Here is an 18,757-nt window from a genome sequence, read left to right on the forward strand (position 1 = left end):
CCCCAGCATTTCATGCATATACAGAAACAAAGCTGATGTTCTCACTGAACATACTGAAAGATGACATAAAAAGCCACTGCAGATTGCGTTTCAGGAACAAATAATTATTCAAAAATTAACCATGGAAATAAGCGACTTTGAGACAAGCCGGGTCTGAGGCATGAGCCTTTTCTGTACAGCAATTAGTTGCAGTGAGTGGAGTGCAAGAAATTCAATTTCAACTCATAAACCAGGACAGGCATCCATTTATAGGACTACCGTCTGAGACATTATCTATTATTTACTTTTATTTAAAGATCTGTACATTGCTTCCTGGCAGCACAGCACAGAGTGTGGCTCTAGGTGAAGGACACAGCAAATCATTGTTTCGCTCCCGCAAGTCTCAACTAAGAGCGCTACATTTTCGTATTAGTTTTTGCTGTTTTACGCTGCTCACTGATGTAGTAATTGGAAACGGGATGCAGCTTGCCTATGCTCTGTAGGTTATGAAAAACTGAGAATCCCAGAGATTCGGCCTACACTGGGTAAATGTTTTGACTACTAACAACGCATGTATATTTGCCCTCTTAAAGCTCCTGAAGGTCATTATCCTACATCTTGATTAGAGTCCTGGAGCATCACGGTTGCATGACGTAATGTATATCCTGCGCTGTATTCCGGCTATCAAGGACCAGGGGCAACGAAAAGAAGCCACAGGTAAGCTTAGGCAGCTGAGCTTGGAGGAATGCAATAGCACCTTCTTCAACGAGACAATAATGGATCAAAACTAAATGCAAGATGTCACAAAAGGCCAAGATGATTTTATCGCACCCAACCTCCATGCAGGTTGATTTTACCCACTCACACTCATTCTCTCACAGCTTTCACCCCCTCACACTCTCACAACCACAAAAGTCTGTGTTCAAGAGGTCTGTCCAGGATCTCTTCTGTGCAACAGGGAGAACAAGGGACTCTGGCTATCAATTTGTCAAACCTCTTGCTTATGGGTACCTCCCTGGCAACAAATTGGGTTTTAGATAGAGCTTTCATACACTTTAGGAGTTCACTGTTGTTATGAAGTGGTCCATTGCTTACAAATCCTGCTCACATGAAGCTTGGTATGTCTCAGGCGAGGCTGCTGCTCCCTGTTTGCATTTCCTCGTGTGGAAAGTACATCTGCCTGGAATGTACTCCCCTGCGTGAGCACTGTCTGTTCCGCAGCGAGCTACTGGGGACAGAAATGGCAGGTGTGATGTGCCGTACCCTTGATGCCATGCTCCTCTCGGTGGGGTGCAGGGTCCTCCACCGACTAGCTGTTGTGCTCTGCTCTTATCAGCTGGGAACAGTTTTCTTCATTACCTGCACAGGCCATTCTTCTAACTCCTCTTCTGCAGTTTCTTCTGGTATTTACACCTGTTTCCCTTCGCACATCAGCCGTACCAACCTCCATAACTCCACAGCAAGTCCCTACACTTCCCGACACCACTGCAGCCCACAGCCAGGCCAAACCTGGCTGCCGAGACCGAGCCATGGTGAGACCCAGCTGCGAGGCTGGTACAAGGCAGGGAACCAGAGTCCACCTGGCCGTGCTGCTGCTGAGACCCAAGGCGTGATGGCACCAGCCAAGCACCCCAGGCGAGCATCAGACTATCTGCCAGCCACATACAAAACGCAGGGGGGAAATCAAGGGGATAGTAAGTGCCGATCCCTTGCACCCCTCCTGTTGAAGCCGGGCCACCATGCAGTGGTGAACAGCAAACTCGGAGAGACAGCAAGCAAGAAAGAGCACAGTGTGGTAAGGACGTTTGCAGGGAAGGAAGAAGCATGCTCTGGTCTCCGCCTAGAAATGCCGTGTTGGTAAATAGTTAAATTAGTTAGTTAAGTTAACAACTTCCACAACCACTGGGGCTAGTGGGAAAGTAGCATCAAATGAGCAAATCTGAGAGAGAAAGAAGTAAGAGATTGTGAATATGGAATTTCACAAAATCATTTTTATCAAGGTTTTGGGGTGGGTTTTTTTCATTTTTTGAGAAGAGAAGCACAAATGAATATTTAGAAGGGATGCAAACAGGTCTGGAGAGTGGCAGACCTATGTGACTGCTGTTTCTTCCTCGCTAGCCCCCACAATATTATCCACTTGTTCTTTTTCCCTCCCAAAGAAAAAAGAGACACATATTTTATGGGCCAAAATCCAGCTGCCAACAGATTTTGGCAGAAGACCCCAAACATTTTCAGAGTTAAAAAGAAAGCCCATTGAACCTAGAAGACTTTACAGAGTTAGGATGAATAGACTCAAAGTCAGCGCTGGCCTCAGTGGACAACCAACCAGTACTAGCCTGATTTGCTTCAACTTTACAACTCAGTATCTACACTTCAGCAAATAAACAAATCACAATAAATCATTTTATGATACAGCAAAATCACAATTTGAATATAACAACTCCTGATAAGTTCAGTGCTAATATAAATGATACGAACTGCAGAGGAATGCGTGGATGTCTCAATAACTGGCAGAAGCAGCTGAGAATGGAACATGCTCCCAAAACACCATTGGCTGTATTTGGATATGCCTATTAAATATCTGTATAACAAAATAGAATAAACAGTCAAAGCAATCAAATATTCTTGCATTTGGTGACTCTTATTCTAGTTGAACGCTCCTATGTGTTAGTGATCAGATCACCATTTCCTTTTGATTTTTAAGGCATTAAAAGCACTTCTACTGATTTGAAATTTAGAAAATATTTCCCACAATCATTTGTTACGCATTAGCAGTTACAACCAGTTTTTAAATGCTGGCAGTCTAGGCTTTCAAAATACAGGCTACTTCAAATATCAACAATTCACTCTGAATAGAAGTAAATACACCAATCGCTATTTATCTAATGCTTGTAATTATTTGTTTTCTTTTGCTTAGATGACTTGTAGTTGTGAGTCCATTAGAGCAGGCAATCATCCCTCTCCCTAAAGAATTCTATTCTTGCTTAACTCTAATGGGAGTCACAGTTTAACTCCGTGCTTGAAAGAAATCACTGCGAAATCACTGTTGCATCCAAGCCTGCTGGGACAAATCTGACAGCAAACATTACCAGTCCTGTTTAGTAAATCTTTCCGGCTCTTTTCTCAACAATCATGTCTCTGTTTCGTCCTTTGTACGACATATCCTTCCTTTTGTGTTTGGTGATATCTTCAATACAGACAGTATGTATTACTTTTAATAGTAAAGAATTATCGTTTTTTTTCTTTCTTTCCTCCCTTGCTGAATTTTTAAATGTGTATACATTGTGTTTTAAGGGTGATCTTAATTCTTAGCCATACCTTGTGACTTAATGTGCATCACTGAGTAGTAGTATGCTTTTCTGCTATGTTATTAATATGCCTATCCATCAACCAACGAACCAACAAACAACTACTCCTAGTGGCATAAATACAGCAAATAATTCCCTTTTGGATCTCAATGATACCAGCACAGTACAAAAAAACCCGAATATTAATTTCAGTCTCACTTTCCATATGTTATGCAGGATCCGTTTGCATTCTGGAAAGCAGGCTAGCACTTGCAAATTCAGCCTCCTAAATTGGCTGCCTCCACATCAGTGTATTTATCTAGCTGCCTTAGGGAGTCAGAATAAGAAATAACATCAGCACTAGATGGAGCTCCTGTACAGCAACATCTCAGGAGAAGTCTGGGGCTTGTGTGCATGTTGAAAGCAAGGATGGATGTACAGTGCTGGCGTAGCGGGAGGATGCGCTCAGGGTGGTCAGGTTCACTGCAGCATCCCCATGTCCACGCCCATGCTGTCCTGCAGGACCCCCATCTCCTGCCAGGACTGCTCCTTTGCTTTCCAAATGGGGGGACGTCCCCGGGACCTTCCTTCATGCTGAGCATCTGCACAGATGTAACACGTAGCATGTGGTCTCAGGGTTTTTCTGCATATGGGATATAGCACCAAGTAAGCTAAGAGGTGAAATTACAGTGTATTATCATCTGCCAGCCAGGGAGCCAGACTCCCACCAGAGCACACCTCGCTAACTTCCCTCCTATAAGCCTCTGCTTTTTCACTGAATGCAACTGATCATTTTTTATAATGAAGGTATATTTCTAGAGATTTTAAAATGATTCTATAATCTTTTTTCGGCAGTTACCATTCCTAGAGATGGAACACACTACAAATATTTACTCTTCTGAGTCAAGTTTTTGTCATAAGGTCTAGTGGCCAAGTTGTTTTTTATAATAACTAGCTATTAACGGGTCAATAACTAGTCATATCTGATAATATGAATGCAGTGTCAAAATACGTAGACCAGTCTTTACACTGCCCTTGGGCCAAGAGTTTCTTGTGCAGTTTTATAACCCAGCAACCTCACATGCTATGGAGGTGGGATGAAAGACTGGAGAAGGCTGCTCCTCTCTCTGTACAAGATGACTTTGATGGCTAAAGGATGTGCAGTGAGGAGAAGTGGTATTCTCCATTCCTTAACCCCTCAGAAGGACCTCAGAAGAGATCTTTTGCTACATCCATTAAGAAATGATTTTTAACTGATGCAGACAGAAATCCTTTGCAGTACGTTTCATCCAACTGACGAGTCTAATCGGCAACACTGCATACATTGGTGGAAATTGCACTAGAGAACATAGATACAAGGAAGAAATTCTTCACTGTGAGGGTGGTGAGGCACTGGAACAGGTTGCCCAGAGAAGTTGCCCCATCCTTGGTAGTGTTCAAGGCCGGGTTGGATGGAGCTTTGAGCAACCTGATCTAGTGGAAGGTGTCCCTGCCCATGGCAGGGGGGTTGGAACTAGATGATCTTTAAGGTCCCTTCCAACCCAAACTATTCTATGCCATCTATGATATGATTCTATATATAAGGAGGTATGACATATCGGGACAAGCCAGCATGGCTACCGTGCAGGGAAGCCATCCCTCACTAATTCATTAGAGGTCCTTGGCAGTGCTATGCAGACAGGCCTGATACGTTCGATAAAGCCTACTTGGATTTCCAAACAGCTTTGACTAGCCCAAAGGCTCTTAAGGATAGTAAGCTGCCTTGCAATAACAGAGATCTTCACGTGGATAAATAACTGATTAGAGGCAGGAAATAAAGACCAGGAGAAAATAATTAGTTTTCGCAGTGGAAACTGTGGCCAGCAAAGTCCCCTACGGATCTGTGCTAGGCCCTGGGTTATTCATCACGTTAATAAATGATCTGGAAAAGATGGTAAAGAGTGAAGTTAGCTGATTATACTATGCTGAATAACTCAAAATCAACAAAAGCTGACTGCGAAGTACTGTAGAACAACCACACAAAACTGAGTCACTGAGCAGATGAAATGCAATACTGATGTAAACTGCCATACGTGGAGAAAAACAGTCCTGGCTTTAAAAACACAATGATTGTTTCTGACTGACTTACTGCTCTGCAAAGACAGTTATGATAGATAGCTTTATGCAAACCACTTCCACTAAGCAGCAATGCTCAGCAGCATTTAGAAAAGCAAACATCAGGGCTTATTAGAAAAGGAAAGCAGAGAAAAGAAGAGAAAAGGTGAAAAGGTGGATGGGGGAAGATTATTTAGTGTTTCTCATAATACAGGAACTGTGTTTTCAAATGAAATCATCAGGTTGCAGACTCAGAATTAACAAACAGCAGAAGGTACTTTTCTTTGCATAGTACATGGTTAATAAGTGGAATTCCTTGACATACTATATTGTGCATACCAAAATTTTGCAGGGTTCCCGAGAGCAAGCGGCCTGGGAGATAAATCCAGGAAGACCTATTAGACTCAAAAGTACTACTTCAGGGATGAAGTCCCTACACCACAAATCACAGGCTGCTGGGACTACGTACTGGAAAAATATCATTGGATGCTGAAAGTTATCCTAACTTTAAGTTCAGTATTCTAGAAGCATAGCTGGGCAACATACTTCTGAATGGCAAATACTTAGTATGTATATACACAACCCTTTGCAAGGCGCAACTATTATTTAGTTACTGAAGTAATAAGAAGAAACAATTGCAGCACAGTAAGAGGCCATTACCTGCTTGTATCTACTACTAATATTTCTTTCCCAAAGGTCTGAATGCCCCCAACCCCAGAAAAGGTATTAACGCCTGTAAAACTCCTACTCATTCTCATCCTCAAATTCCTTGTTAAACACCCCTTGATGCACTGACCAATAGAGAAAAACTGTTATATGGAGCAAACCAGATGGTGGTATGTATGTCTACTGCTCTTATCACAAAGAATATTAAGCTATGGCTTTGTCTTGCCTCATAACCTGCTTTCTACCTAGTAGAAAAAGCCTGTTTAAATCCTGATTGGCATATTTATCTGGCAGCCTTTCATCCTACTCCTCTGATGCAGTCTCTGCCTCTCACAAGGGTATTAAATAGAAATACACTTTCAGTTTTAAGAAGTACACACAGTAAAGCAATCCTCGGCATCCTCACGCAGCCGTTGCTGGACCTCGGCCCTCTTGCGTTGCCACACGCTCTTTCTCTGAAAACTGAGCAGACCAAAAACAGAGCAAAATTTGGCAGTTTGGATAAATTAAGGCAAACTGCTGGGATTTGTTACAAAGACTTGCATGGAGAAGAGCTGCTTTGTGCACCATAGTGTACAGAACATATACATAATACACACCCACGTACCATGTAGGTACTCCACCCTTTCTAAGAGGCAGATCTGTAACTCCTCATCCCTACGATATCACTTCCTACCCCAAAACTGTTTCTAATTAACTCCTGCTGAACTCACACCGAGGCAGACGGCTCAGCCAAAGGGATGGCCACCAGCCTCCCTCACGGTGCTCCCTCTGCCACTGGAGGTGGAGCGGAAGGCAGCGCTCCCGACCGCCACGCGAGGCCCCCGCTCCAGGACACTCTGCTGTGTGCTGCCTGCTGTGCAGTGCGCTAACAGCTTGCATAATTTCATTCGGGTGATTAAACGTGTCAGTGTAAAGCGGTCCCTCGGTAGCTTCATAAACAGCCTGAACGCAGAACAGAAATTACCCACAAACTGTAAATTTGGCAAACAATAACACTTCAGTGTGCTTATGCACATAAGAATTATGTCTAATGCGGACCCAACCGTATTCAACCATTGTGTGTTCTGAAATTTTCATAAGAACAAGTTAAAAGTGACTATCTATGTTTCGGTAAAATTCATACCATTTCTTAGCTCAAAGCAAATCTTGCCAGATGTTAGTGTGCTATTTCAGTACTATCTCAGAGGTCTGTACTAGACTCGGACAACACTTAGATATCAAGCAATAAAATGCCACATATGTGAATTAACTAATGGTTTTGAATCTTAGAAATTGTTAGAGTCCTAATCTAAGCAAAGTCTTACGTTGTTGTTGATTTTTAAAGATGATCAAACTATTCATTACGAAAAATTTTCATAATCAAGTCTGCTTTTTTCTACCCTTTTTTTCTGATAGTTACTTCGTCCTGAACAAACTTCTGTTGTTATAAATCTCTACAAAAACAATTCAGCATAAACCAGTTTCCATCTAGTGACTCATCTGAAGCCTGTTCACTTTGATCCCTTCTTCCCATAGTTATCTACTATTTCTGCTCTGGATTGCATTAGTGAAACCGATAGAAACAATAGAACAATAGGAAAAAAAAAGAAACAATAGAAAATACAATTGACAAACAACACTAGAAAATTAGCACATAGTGAACATCTGCCTCTAATAAAACAGTGTAAAATATATGTAAAGATTTACAGCTTACCCCAGTGAGTCACTAGCCTTCTGCATTGTGGCTGCTATACTTTCATAAGGAACAGTAGAAGTCTGTATCTGGCCACAGGATGAGATTGTACTTCCAACATATTGGCATCTGTCTGTGAAATGGGTTTAAGAAACCACAAACAGGAGAAGTAATGTAATTTTACCACATTTTGGGAAGACTTGTTGGCTGAAATGGCCCAGAGCAATTGAGCCTGATGCTGATAGCTGGCATGAGAAACCTTCAGCTGAAGAACATGAAGCCTGGCACTGTTGTAACACAGTAGTTCTAAAGATGGTGCCCAGGTGACCTCGATTAGAGGCATTACCGTCTGGACCACCAAGAGATGAGAGGGGAGCTGGGCACCCCCAGGGATTCACCCTTGCACGAGGTGAACGCTTGCTCACCTGCCTCCCCTGATCTGCGCTGGGCCAGCACGGCACGGGGAGAGAGAGGGGTAACCAGGTCCCAAACCACTCCGGAGTCAAAGCACATGGACACTTCACAGCAAAGTAATGGTGGGATGTCAGGGGGAAGAAGCGGCTACCTGGAGTGGTGCTCCCTTGCATTTGCTGTCTGCAGATATCAAATGTTCCTCCTACCTGTATCGATTATGGAAAAATTTACAGTAGCCAGAGGTCATTTTGACTTAGTATTAAAAAAAAAAAAACAACCCACAAGAAAACCAAACCCACAAAACTTCCAGTAATAGGAGGCATTTGGATTATTTAAGTAGTGAATCATGTTAGCTGTGAAATCAACAGAAACAGTAAGTGGTCTGCAAATCAATAGAGGCTGTAGTTTATTAACTTATCAGACATTTACTGAATCTCTGCTTTAAGAAACAGTTTCTCAGCTAGTGTTGATGCCTAGAAAAATATAAATGTAAACAGGATAGCTCCAGCTTTCAAAGAAACTTGTTTTTCCGTGTCAGCACACTCTTTTAACAAACTACTGCAAATTATTTTCTCATCTTAATAGACATTTCTAATCAGAAAAGTGGCAGACACACTAACAGGAAAAAAAAAACAACAAACCCTAGTGATTACTTTAAGTGTGAAGTATCGGCCACGGCTGAGAAAAAGGGGAAAAAATGAAATTGATACTTATTACCTATTATTGTGTCATTATTTGGAACTATGCCAATGGTCCTGTATCCCTTCTATCACTGAAAAGCCTGTAAGTATTCATTTGCTTACTAGACTCGAAGATGTAGAATTCTGCTTAAATGCTTCCTAAGAAGAAATGGACATAGAAAATGAGTGTCATCAGTTAAGAAAAAGCCACTAGGTATATAACTTGGATTTAAATAGTCAGAGATAATATCCTCTCTGGCATACTTCAGGGACTACAAGGGCAGTTTAAAAGTTTTCAAAAAAATTACCGAATTCTATTCAGGTGTGTCAGCACACAGATGGTCTTAAGAGTTACTAGAGATTATTAAACACATAGTTAAATAGAATATGATTTAATAGCCTTTCAGAAGCAAAGTCCATTGCTCTTTAATATACTTTTTTGGATTGAACATTGCTTATTTACTGGGCTCTAGTTTATTTCATTTTACCCACTGCGGGACCAGAAAGCCAGCTACATTTTAATAACATATTTCTTCACATGTGTGTGGTCTGACTACCGGCACAGCTGGTTTCTGCTTTTTCCTGAAGTAATAGAAAACCGACATCAGGCGTAGCATTGCCTGGGTTAATGCCATGACCCAGGATTAGGGAAAAGGGCCTGCAAATGCAAATGATTAAATTTAACTCTGACAGAAATGCTGTTCCATCATCCTGAACACAGCTTACAGCCATGACCTTTTAGACTCAATTCACCGTCAGGACAATTTTGCAAGAAATCCGATGTGGTCTTGCCTTTAAGCTCCTATTCCAGGTCTCTGTGTAAAGTGATGTTATTTGTGTACTTCCCTGCATAAAGTCCTTAGCATTCTGCAACACGTGGCCATAACATCGAGCGACATCCCAGAACCAAAAGTGTGCAACTGAACTGCAAGCATGGCTGCTCAATAAGGAAGCATCAAACATTTGCAGAAATTTGTAGTCATTTGCACATGCACAGAAACAGACTTTGGGCATGGGCAGAACATTTTTTTACATGGACAGCTGACAACTACGCTCAAAAAATGCCAAAGAAGTTATTGATTTCCTTATAGAATTCTTCTGTCCTTCGGTCCCTCTTTCCAGGGACACATACACAAGCTGCTATCCACCCTTCACTGTTGGTATCTCTGCATGTTTTTTGCTGTTTTCTTTTGGTCAGGCATTAGGAAAATAGACTCTAGATTATCATACAACAAAACACAACAGAAAACGCTAAGGATGGCAGCCAAGGGAAAATATGATGACCCAACCTACATGTGGCTGCTGGTGCATGCTGAGGGCACCCGGGGATCAGCGACCTGTTCAGAGCACACTCCAGCTCCTGTTTGAGCCATGTGCTTGAACTTCCACTGTGCTGAAAGCTGGGAGGGGTGAGGAGGAGGGAAGTGGGGGGGTTCTGGTGCACCCCCCAGTCCCACTGCTGTATGGGGTGGAGACGGGGCTGAGCTGGGCCTGCCCATATCAGGGTAGGGAGAAGCAACCATGCCTGGTAATACAGACACTGACTGCACACCACAGGATTTGCCCTAACACTGTTAGCATCAACACCCATGGTTTGCAACAACTTAAAAACACGGGCAAATTGAATGAGACCTTAGGCGATGCTCTGCCGTAATAAAGGCAAAACCTTCTCTTACCCTAAACCGGTGTTAAACCACCTACCAGAGTGAGGTCTCTGATTTCAGGAATAACGTTCAAAGCACCACATCAGGTCTTCCATTTCCACTTTCTCTGCATGATACGATTCCTTCCTTATCAGGTTTTCCAAAACTTTTGCCCAAGCTGACTCCCTGCTTCAAGCACTTAAATTGCACGCAGAAGCCCAGTACTTGTGCTCTACAGATTATCTGTAGGGAGAGCAGACAGCATTTTCCCTACATGATGAATGTGGGTTCTCAAGCTCTGAAAGAGGACTTGGGCACCTCTTCATGGAAACGCAACAGATGTCTTCCAAATACTCACTCTTGGACAACTATTCCAAGTGATTTCAACATTGTACAGTGTCTAATGCCTATAGGAACTAGAAATAAACTAAGAAATAAACCCAACATCCAGGGGGAGGACACTGAAGTGGGGAGGGAATTATAAGCAAAGGTAAGAAAACGACAGACAAAAGGAGCAATAAGCACCCTATTTGTGAGGGTCATCTCATGACTCCAGAGAGGTACAGAGCAAACATCTACCCCTGAGCTTGGGCTCCTTTCATAGCCAGTGGAGATAAAGGGGCGCTTGTAGGGCACAGCTCATATCACCCTGAAAAGAACATCTCAAATACGTCGATTTGCATGCTGGCAGTACAAATTTGTTTTCCTATTGATTATAAAAGAAGCCCAGGGGATTGGAAAATGTCTGGTTTTAGTCAGATGATTCCCATCTGTCTCTAAGGGCTTCAGCATTTCATTTTTCCACATAAATATGGCCCTCAGAAGTGTATTTAATAATATACCGCTACCTCATTGATTAATTATTTAAATAAAAAGAACAGCAGGCTAACTTCAGTTTCCCTAGAGAGGGGATGCCAAAGAGGAATTCAGATCATGTATCTCCTGAATAAGTACTTTTGTGTTTCCATTTACTATACAATCTAATGCATATCAGGTGCTTGAAATTAAGTGGAAAAATTCAGGGCAAACCATCAGTTGTAAGACTGTATTAAAATAAGTAAAGCCCTCTAGGTAATGACAACATTTCTCCTTTTTTAGATAAAGGAACTGTAAGCACTTTTGACCTATTCCCGTTAGTCAGACCCCTTTTTTTCCCCCCCTCTGTTTGAACCAGCAGAGTATTTCTGATACTGAACAACTACCTAGGAAAGCTTGCACGGGTCGTGTTGACTGCAGGCATAACAGAGTCTACGCACTTCAAACAGAGAACGTTTTTGGGGCCTGATGCAAAACAGTAATGTTTTCCTAAACATTACTGATTAGTTGTGCTTGCTATCAGCTTTATTTATAGAAATACCACTTTTAATCCCATCCCAAGCCCACCGGAAAAGGAGCTATCCATGTTCAGTGGGCAGGTGAGGAGCTGCTAAGAGTGGTTCTGCACTGGGAGGCGAGTACTTGCTGTATCAGGGCTCAGAAAACTTCAGGCTTGAGCTCTTGCAGGATCAAGCCAAGGGAGATTATGTCTTTAATCCTTGAGATAAATGTATCTTCTCACAGAACAGCCATTCATTTCACCTTAGGTCTCAGCTGCATCTTGTAAGCAGTGTGTTTCCAGTATGTTAGAAGTCTGTACTCTAAATTTAAGTATCTTAGTTTAATGCAGTGAGTCTAAGCCACAACATATAAAATCAAGGTAAAAGATTAAGAAGAAAATTATTTGTTTAAGGTCACAAGGCAGCTGAACTTTAAAACAAAATCATGAGCAGCTCCGTTTCTCATTCAGTGTGTTCTCTGGCAGTTTACAAGGGAATAAATCAGTAACTGCTTTAATGTGACTGAAAATATTATTTACCCATATAGTTGAGTACTATGGGGTTTCTAAAAAGATTAGTTTTAAAATCCTCATTTAAATAGGACCTTGGTTTACCAGTGGACATAAAGACACATACACATGCCTTACTTCAGTTAGAACAGGTTTAAGAACGTAGCCCTCTCCCGCATCCAGGACAGACAGGACGCTGTGTGGGAAGACACGGCCTCGAATCACACAGCTTTCACACGGCATAGGCATCTCTGTGTCCTCTTGCATAGTGACGTTCACTTACACAACACTGATCTGAATTCATTTTTTTAAATGAAATATTGGAATCAACTTCTCAGGCAAACTGCCAGGTATTTTAACTACCATGAAGGTTGAGGAAGAGAAAACAACCAGCAGACACCTGAAAACATGAGCTAAGAGTTCAACAGTCACAAAAATATCCTTGCTAGTGACGTGCGTTGAAACTTTTCCAGCATTAGAATCTAGTGTTGGATTTCCTGAGCCAGAGAAAGCTTCACCTCTCCCATATGTATTAATCAATTTAATATTTAATCCTGATATGGCATGGCATAAAGTAGCAATTCTGAAAATGAACTCCAGAAGTCATCTGAGCCCAAATTCTGCCTGTCCTGCATGTTTGGGAAGTCTACATTTGTGCAAGTAACTTGGGAAAAGATGATACATTTCTGAAAGTTTTCATCTGTCCAGAGATTTGAAGTGTTTAATAAGGCACTGGAGAGATCACGTGTGAGATGGTCAAAGCTGCATGACAAACTTCATCTTAGGATGGCCTAGCAATTTGTGTATATACGGTCTCTATGGGAGCGTGTTACTAAATAATGTGTTTTTCCTAAATTAAAATCTAATGCTTAATCATTTCAAGATATATCTAACAGTTCTTATTTCAGCTTGCTTGCAAAGTTTACCTGGAGTTCAGCTGGGAAAATGTGTCTTGTCCCTGTGTCCCTTTCCACGTTTGCTTAAATGTATAACCATGAGCCTGTCAAACCGTGGCTAAGTGGTGGGTAATGGGAGCAAATTTAGCAAATCCATCCATTTCCCCAACTCAGCGACATGTGCAGTTTCCAGTGCAGTGACGTACTTGACAGAGCTGCAAACACGCACAAGCACCAGGGTAAAATCATTTATGCTGGGAACAGCCCATGCTGTTCCTCCTCTAGCTCTATCCCTAATGCTCCCCCAGATCAAGACCCAACAGCTCTTACGCTTCCATAGCAGGTCTCATGGTATTTAATGTTCTCCTTAAAATCCCCATTACATGCTTATTGATCAGCATCTGCACTTCCCATTAGCTTCTAAAACTTCTGCTTTCTGTGAATGGTTTGAAATCACAAAGCAGACGTGTGGAAAGCAGCAAGAAATAAACCAAACATCTACACTTTCTCCATATTTTTTTTTCCATTGTGCCCATGGCAACCCCCTGGTGCCGGTTCTTGGGTCATGGTTTTTCAGTGCCTGGGGTAGGCAATGGGTTGCCCAGTAAAGAACTTACAGCTCAATTCCACAGTAAGCAACATCAATGCATATTGCACCGTCGATATTGCTGGAAGGAGAATCAGATCTGCTTTCCAGATCATCTCCCAGGGCAACAGTTATGTGATTTTAAAAAAGGTAAGACACTTTAGAGAAAAAAAGAGTGATCTCTCACCACGCATTTACATTTGAAACAATCTCAGCTTCCTACTTTCACTGGCTCAGGTTTCATCCTCGTCACAGACCTGGGGGATACTACCTTCACTCTCAATTTTGTTTTAAAGAGGAAGGAGGCGGCTTTCATAGCATCACAAAACAAAGCGCAAGAGGAAAAAAATAACCACTAAAATACAGTCCTTCTCAGAAGCTTTTTAAGAATTAATTGCATTTAAAAACATTTTAACAGTCTGAAGGTGGCTTAGGCGTGTTTTACACATCATCAAATATTCACCAAGTCATGAAGATTAGTTGCCCACTTAAAATTTCTTCATGATTTAGGAAAATACTGCAGTTTAAAAGAAAAGGTACATACCTTCATCTGGTACAAGACAGTGCAATTCTACTGAAGCCAGTGAACTTACATCATCTGAAATCCTGGCCCTATACTGATGTTTATCCTAGTAGGATAGGATCTATCCCGTGAGAAAAAAAGGAACAGATAAGAATATTGAAGTGTTTATTCTTACAAAGCTTGATGTTGAACTTCAGTTCTTCTTAACTACCTTTCCTACTACACATCTCTGTTCTGGACCCCGAGCATTAGGACCATTCCACTGAGCCTTGACAGGCCAAAATCAGACATGAGGCACAAAGGAGGGTAAGCTAATTTTTAGCGAATAGAAAGTATGTAATTTTTTTTAAGAATGCTAAGGGATTGCAAGAAAGTGTAAATAGCACAAAGAAATGTTCTCCTCCCAGCCTATACAGTTGTGCCATTTCTGTGTTCGCACGTGCTCCTTTTACACCATAGCCTCCTATAGTATTTTGTAGCCTTTGTGGCTTTTGCATTTATGTTTATAAATCTAATCAGCTTTTCCACTCACAAGGTAGTCAGTGATCAGGCCAAAGGCTATGATCTAAACTGCTCTACTTAGGTGTCAAAAAAAACCTCTTGCTGACAAAAAGCTTCCTTATCCTCAGTACCTACATGGCACCAATCAGTGAGGTCTTAAGCCACCAGCTTATGACACAGAGTATACCTGATTTTCCACCTCTTGAGTTTCAGAATCACTTTGGTAAGTTTTATACAATTTTTCCAAAGTCCACAGAAGACAAGGAAAATAATCCTACAATGAATGAGATGCTGTTTGTTTCTTCTTTTAGCAATACCTGCAAGTCTCAATAAAAAGCTCACAACTCTCTCATGTCACTTTCCAATAGCCATAAAAAAAAAATTAACCATTCCATTCAATGGATCCTTGTTCAGTCTGTGATGCCTACAGCCCACACTGAATGGAAAAAAAAAAAAAAATCGTATACCTAAGCATTTTGGTGTATCACATACCTAAGCACATCTTCAAGTGCTATGAAGACCTGGAAAAGCCATCAACACACTGCACACCTCCAGTAGCTCTTTTTTAGCACACTTTGGAGTGCAAAAATTCAAAAAACCTGATGAACAATGATATTTATCAGCAGATATAATCTGTCCATAAAGACATGATAAATGTTAGGCAACCTGCTACTATTATTTGCTTTTACTCATGTTATTTTCCAGTGAATTTTTTTATTTATAACTCTGCAAGCAAACTTTGTCAGTATGCCCTTTATACACGCTAGCGAAAGAAAAAACGTCGTGAGCGCTGCAAGACTTCGCAAAAAGAATTGCGAAAGAATTTTTTTTTTAACACTGTCACGAGAAGATTCCATGTGCACAGGTCATAACTACCTGCATTTAGGCTGCCTCAGCCACCTAGGACACCCTGCTGACAGCACCAACACCACTCGGAGGAGCTGAGGTCACCTTTGGCATTCTGGGTTTTATGGTTTTGTTTGCTTGCTTGTTCCCTGACGATCTAATCAATTTTAAGAATTATACCAGAAACTCTCACATGAACACAGGTATCACAATAGCACAGAAATCTGCACTCCTGCCATCCATCTGATTTATACAGAAGATCTGACTTAGAAGAATTATTCCATAAGCAAGTCACCCCAGGAGAAACTTACCCATTTGCTGGTTTAATTCCACAGTTACTGGGGTGGTGACACACGGGTATCCTGACAGAAGCCGGCAGGCTCGAAGGGCACCTTCAACATACTCTTTTTTTAATCCCTTAAACACATACCTTTTTTCCCCTCCCTTCAAATGTTATTCTCCCATCCCACCCCTAAATAATAAAAAGGAGGCTAAATCAAAGGATGGAGAAAAACCGGTCCTAACCTCTTTGTCCCTGAGACTAGTTACTGAAATACTGGAATTCATAGAATTCACAAAAATGGAAATGAAACGTGGAAGGAGAAGACACGTCGTTCTGCTCTGCACAGACCAAACCAAAAACAGTCCACCAAAACAAGCCAAGGTAGTGTTGATAAAGGGGTCTAACTCCTGAGAGCTCACTTTGGGCGAAGCAGCAGTTTCCCAGGGAAAGCTGCCTGGCTGAGTTAACCGTCATCAGTGGAGCAGACGTTTGAGGAAGGGAAGGGTACCAGAGACCACACCATTGGAAATAGAGAGAGCTTATAATTCAGGTAGAAAATGTGGGTTTGGATCCGCAGCCTGACTCTACATCAAGGACTGCGGGAGCAATTCTCGGGCCAAAGTGCCTGCACGAGACGCACTGCAACTCCAGGGTGAGAGAAGAGCCAGGGATGCGCTCCGTCCTGTCCTGGTGGCCTGGAAGCACTAAAGCAAGGACGTACAGCAAGAGGGAGCTGTGCCAGGTCCCCCAGTCTGGGCGAGATAAGGATCACATCTAGACGTGCACCCACAGGCCAGTTTATGCTTTAGTGGACCTTTTTTTGAACGCAGGAATAAATGCAGAAAGGGTCACTGCTTGGTAATCTAATTTTTGAAGCGACGGGCCACCTTGGAGGGATGAAGGCTGCTCTCTGACTGTGCTTCTTCCTTTATCTTTTTTTAATAATGAAAATAATTTTCAGCTAAAACAGTTAAATCTAGCAGTGCTAAAGCTGGCTGCAGGAAGAGTTTTGTCTGGACAGGAGAACACTGAGCACTGTTCTACCGCGGCTTTGATGGACACAGACTATTTCTGTCAAATCTATTCCTATGACTTAATTTGCTATTGAATCTGCAAGCATGTAATTTTAAAACAAAGATTTTGCTTTGGAGAACAGAAAGCATCTAATGATGAAAACTGTAATTATCTGGGACATGAGGGAATTCATATTATAGGTTGATAGATAATTACAAATGGTAAATGGAGTACTTTCAGGAGGCTTTGTTCATGACAGAAGCAGCACTGAGGGGCCTGTAGTTCAGCATTGGCACAGATTTTCCAGAAAAAGAGGGAAGTACTATATATGTTCATACACTTAGTCAAACTCCTTCCAGTGGCTTGCCTCTTTCTAGATGCTATTTTCAGCTCCTAAAAACAAGTAATTTCAAAAAATGGGATATGTTAGGAAATATTTATCAGATCTGTGCTACTCTTTCATAAAGTCTTTTGTTAAAGTGTTTTAAACCATGCATTTCACTTGTGTTTGACCATAACAAGGCGATCAAAGCATCTTTCTATTTACCACAGAGCAGCAGTGAGCTCACTGATCAAGTGGCTTCACGCACCAGTGTTAAAAAGAAAAAGATAAGAGAATTATCATTGAACTCTTACCAAAGCAGGAATTGGCAAAGCCATACCACCTACAACCATGCTCCCCTCCAATCCATTTGCCGTGGATGTTAGATGCAAAACTGAGGGTAGTGCCTGAGATGCACACTAACATGTCGCTGATACTGATGTTCAGAAGGAGCATGTTGACTGGGTTACGGAGGGTTTTAAACTTGCAGAAGAGGATGAGGACAATCAAGTTATTCAAGAAACCAAAAAACAAGATAAATCCAAGAAAAACAGCCACTACTGTGTGCCCATTTCGTGAGAGTCCAGCCCTTGGCTCAACAGGATCCGCAGGTGCACCAAAGCTCAGGTTGTATGTCCAAGTGTGGTTCATTTCGGACTTTGAGACGGATCGGTGAGGGCAGAGACTCCAGGTGTCCTGTGCTGAAGTCCTCCAACAGTTTCCCAGAAGCGTCCCTCCATCACAGGTCAAATCATCTCAGGAGTCTTGCGATCTTCACTCAGCTGAGATACCTCTTAGATGGTTATGCAGGGTAAAATACTGTATTGCAGCACAGGAGTATCTTCCCGCACTGTGCCTTTCCGGTGGTCAGCTCTGCAGCTAACTCCAGGGCAGCAGAACCAAGCAAACAATCACCTCAGATTCATCTTTGTTATTTAAACCCAGGATCATGTCAGATGATCTTTTTTGAGGCTCAGAATGGAAGGCGTCTTAAAAAGGTGCTTCAGCATGATCTCTTCCTTCAGAGCAAATGGGCAGCCCTTCTACCAAAGGGCAGCTACTGTTTTTTCCTCTGACAATGGGTGTCCTTCTGAAAACAGAGAAGGAAACAAATGGTAAAAATAAAACAACCTTTTCCATACCAAGACCAAAAAGTAGGTACATAATTTACTAACAGCTCCTCCCTTTTTGGACCGTAACAAATATTTCTCAGTCTTTTCAGTTTTCTCCCTGATCTTCAACAGAAAAATCAGTTTGTTGACATTTCCTTGGCTGTTCTAAACAGTTTTTCCCTAGCTCACAGTTTAGCATGGAGAAGGCTATTTGCACCTTTCTAGAAAAGTTGCTCAGGTGAGAAAATGCATGGTAAGACACATCTTTTACAACAGCTTCCCAGAGGAAGAACTGTATCTTCCTCTACATTAAGTCAATCCACACCAAGTGAAGCTTCAGTCTTGGCTAGAGCTTAATTAAAACGATGAAAATTTTAGGAGGAGGAGAAAGTATTTCTTTACCCAGAAAGA

The 18,757-nt window shown here is 41.8% G+C and overlaps 1 protein-coding gene across 1 annotated transcript in view; it reads right to left on the reverse strand.

Moving 5' to 3' along the window:
- Positions 1–17,885, reverse strand: part of LOC109279376 (opsin-3-like) — a 92,933-nt gene extending 75,048 nt beyond the window's left edge. The window contains exon 1 of the mRNA XM_019471220.1: positions 17,549–17,885. Within this exon, the coding sequence (XP_019326765.1) occupies positions 17,549–17,885 (337 nt within the window). The remainder of the gene's footprint in view (positions 1–17,548) is intronic.
- Positions 17,886–18,757: the final 872 nt, after the last annotated feature.

Source organism: Aptenodytes forsteri, unplaced genomic scaffold (genome assembly GCF_000699145.1).
Source record: "Aptenodytes forsteri isolate BGI_AS27 unplaced genomic scaffold, ASM69914v1 Scaffold96, whole genome shotgun sequence".
In the NCBI taxonomy this organism is placed as follows: domain Eukaryota; kingdom Metazoa; phylum Chordata; class Aves; order Sphenisciformes; family Spheniscidae; genus Aptenodytes; species Aptenodytes forsteri.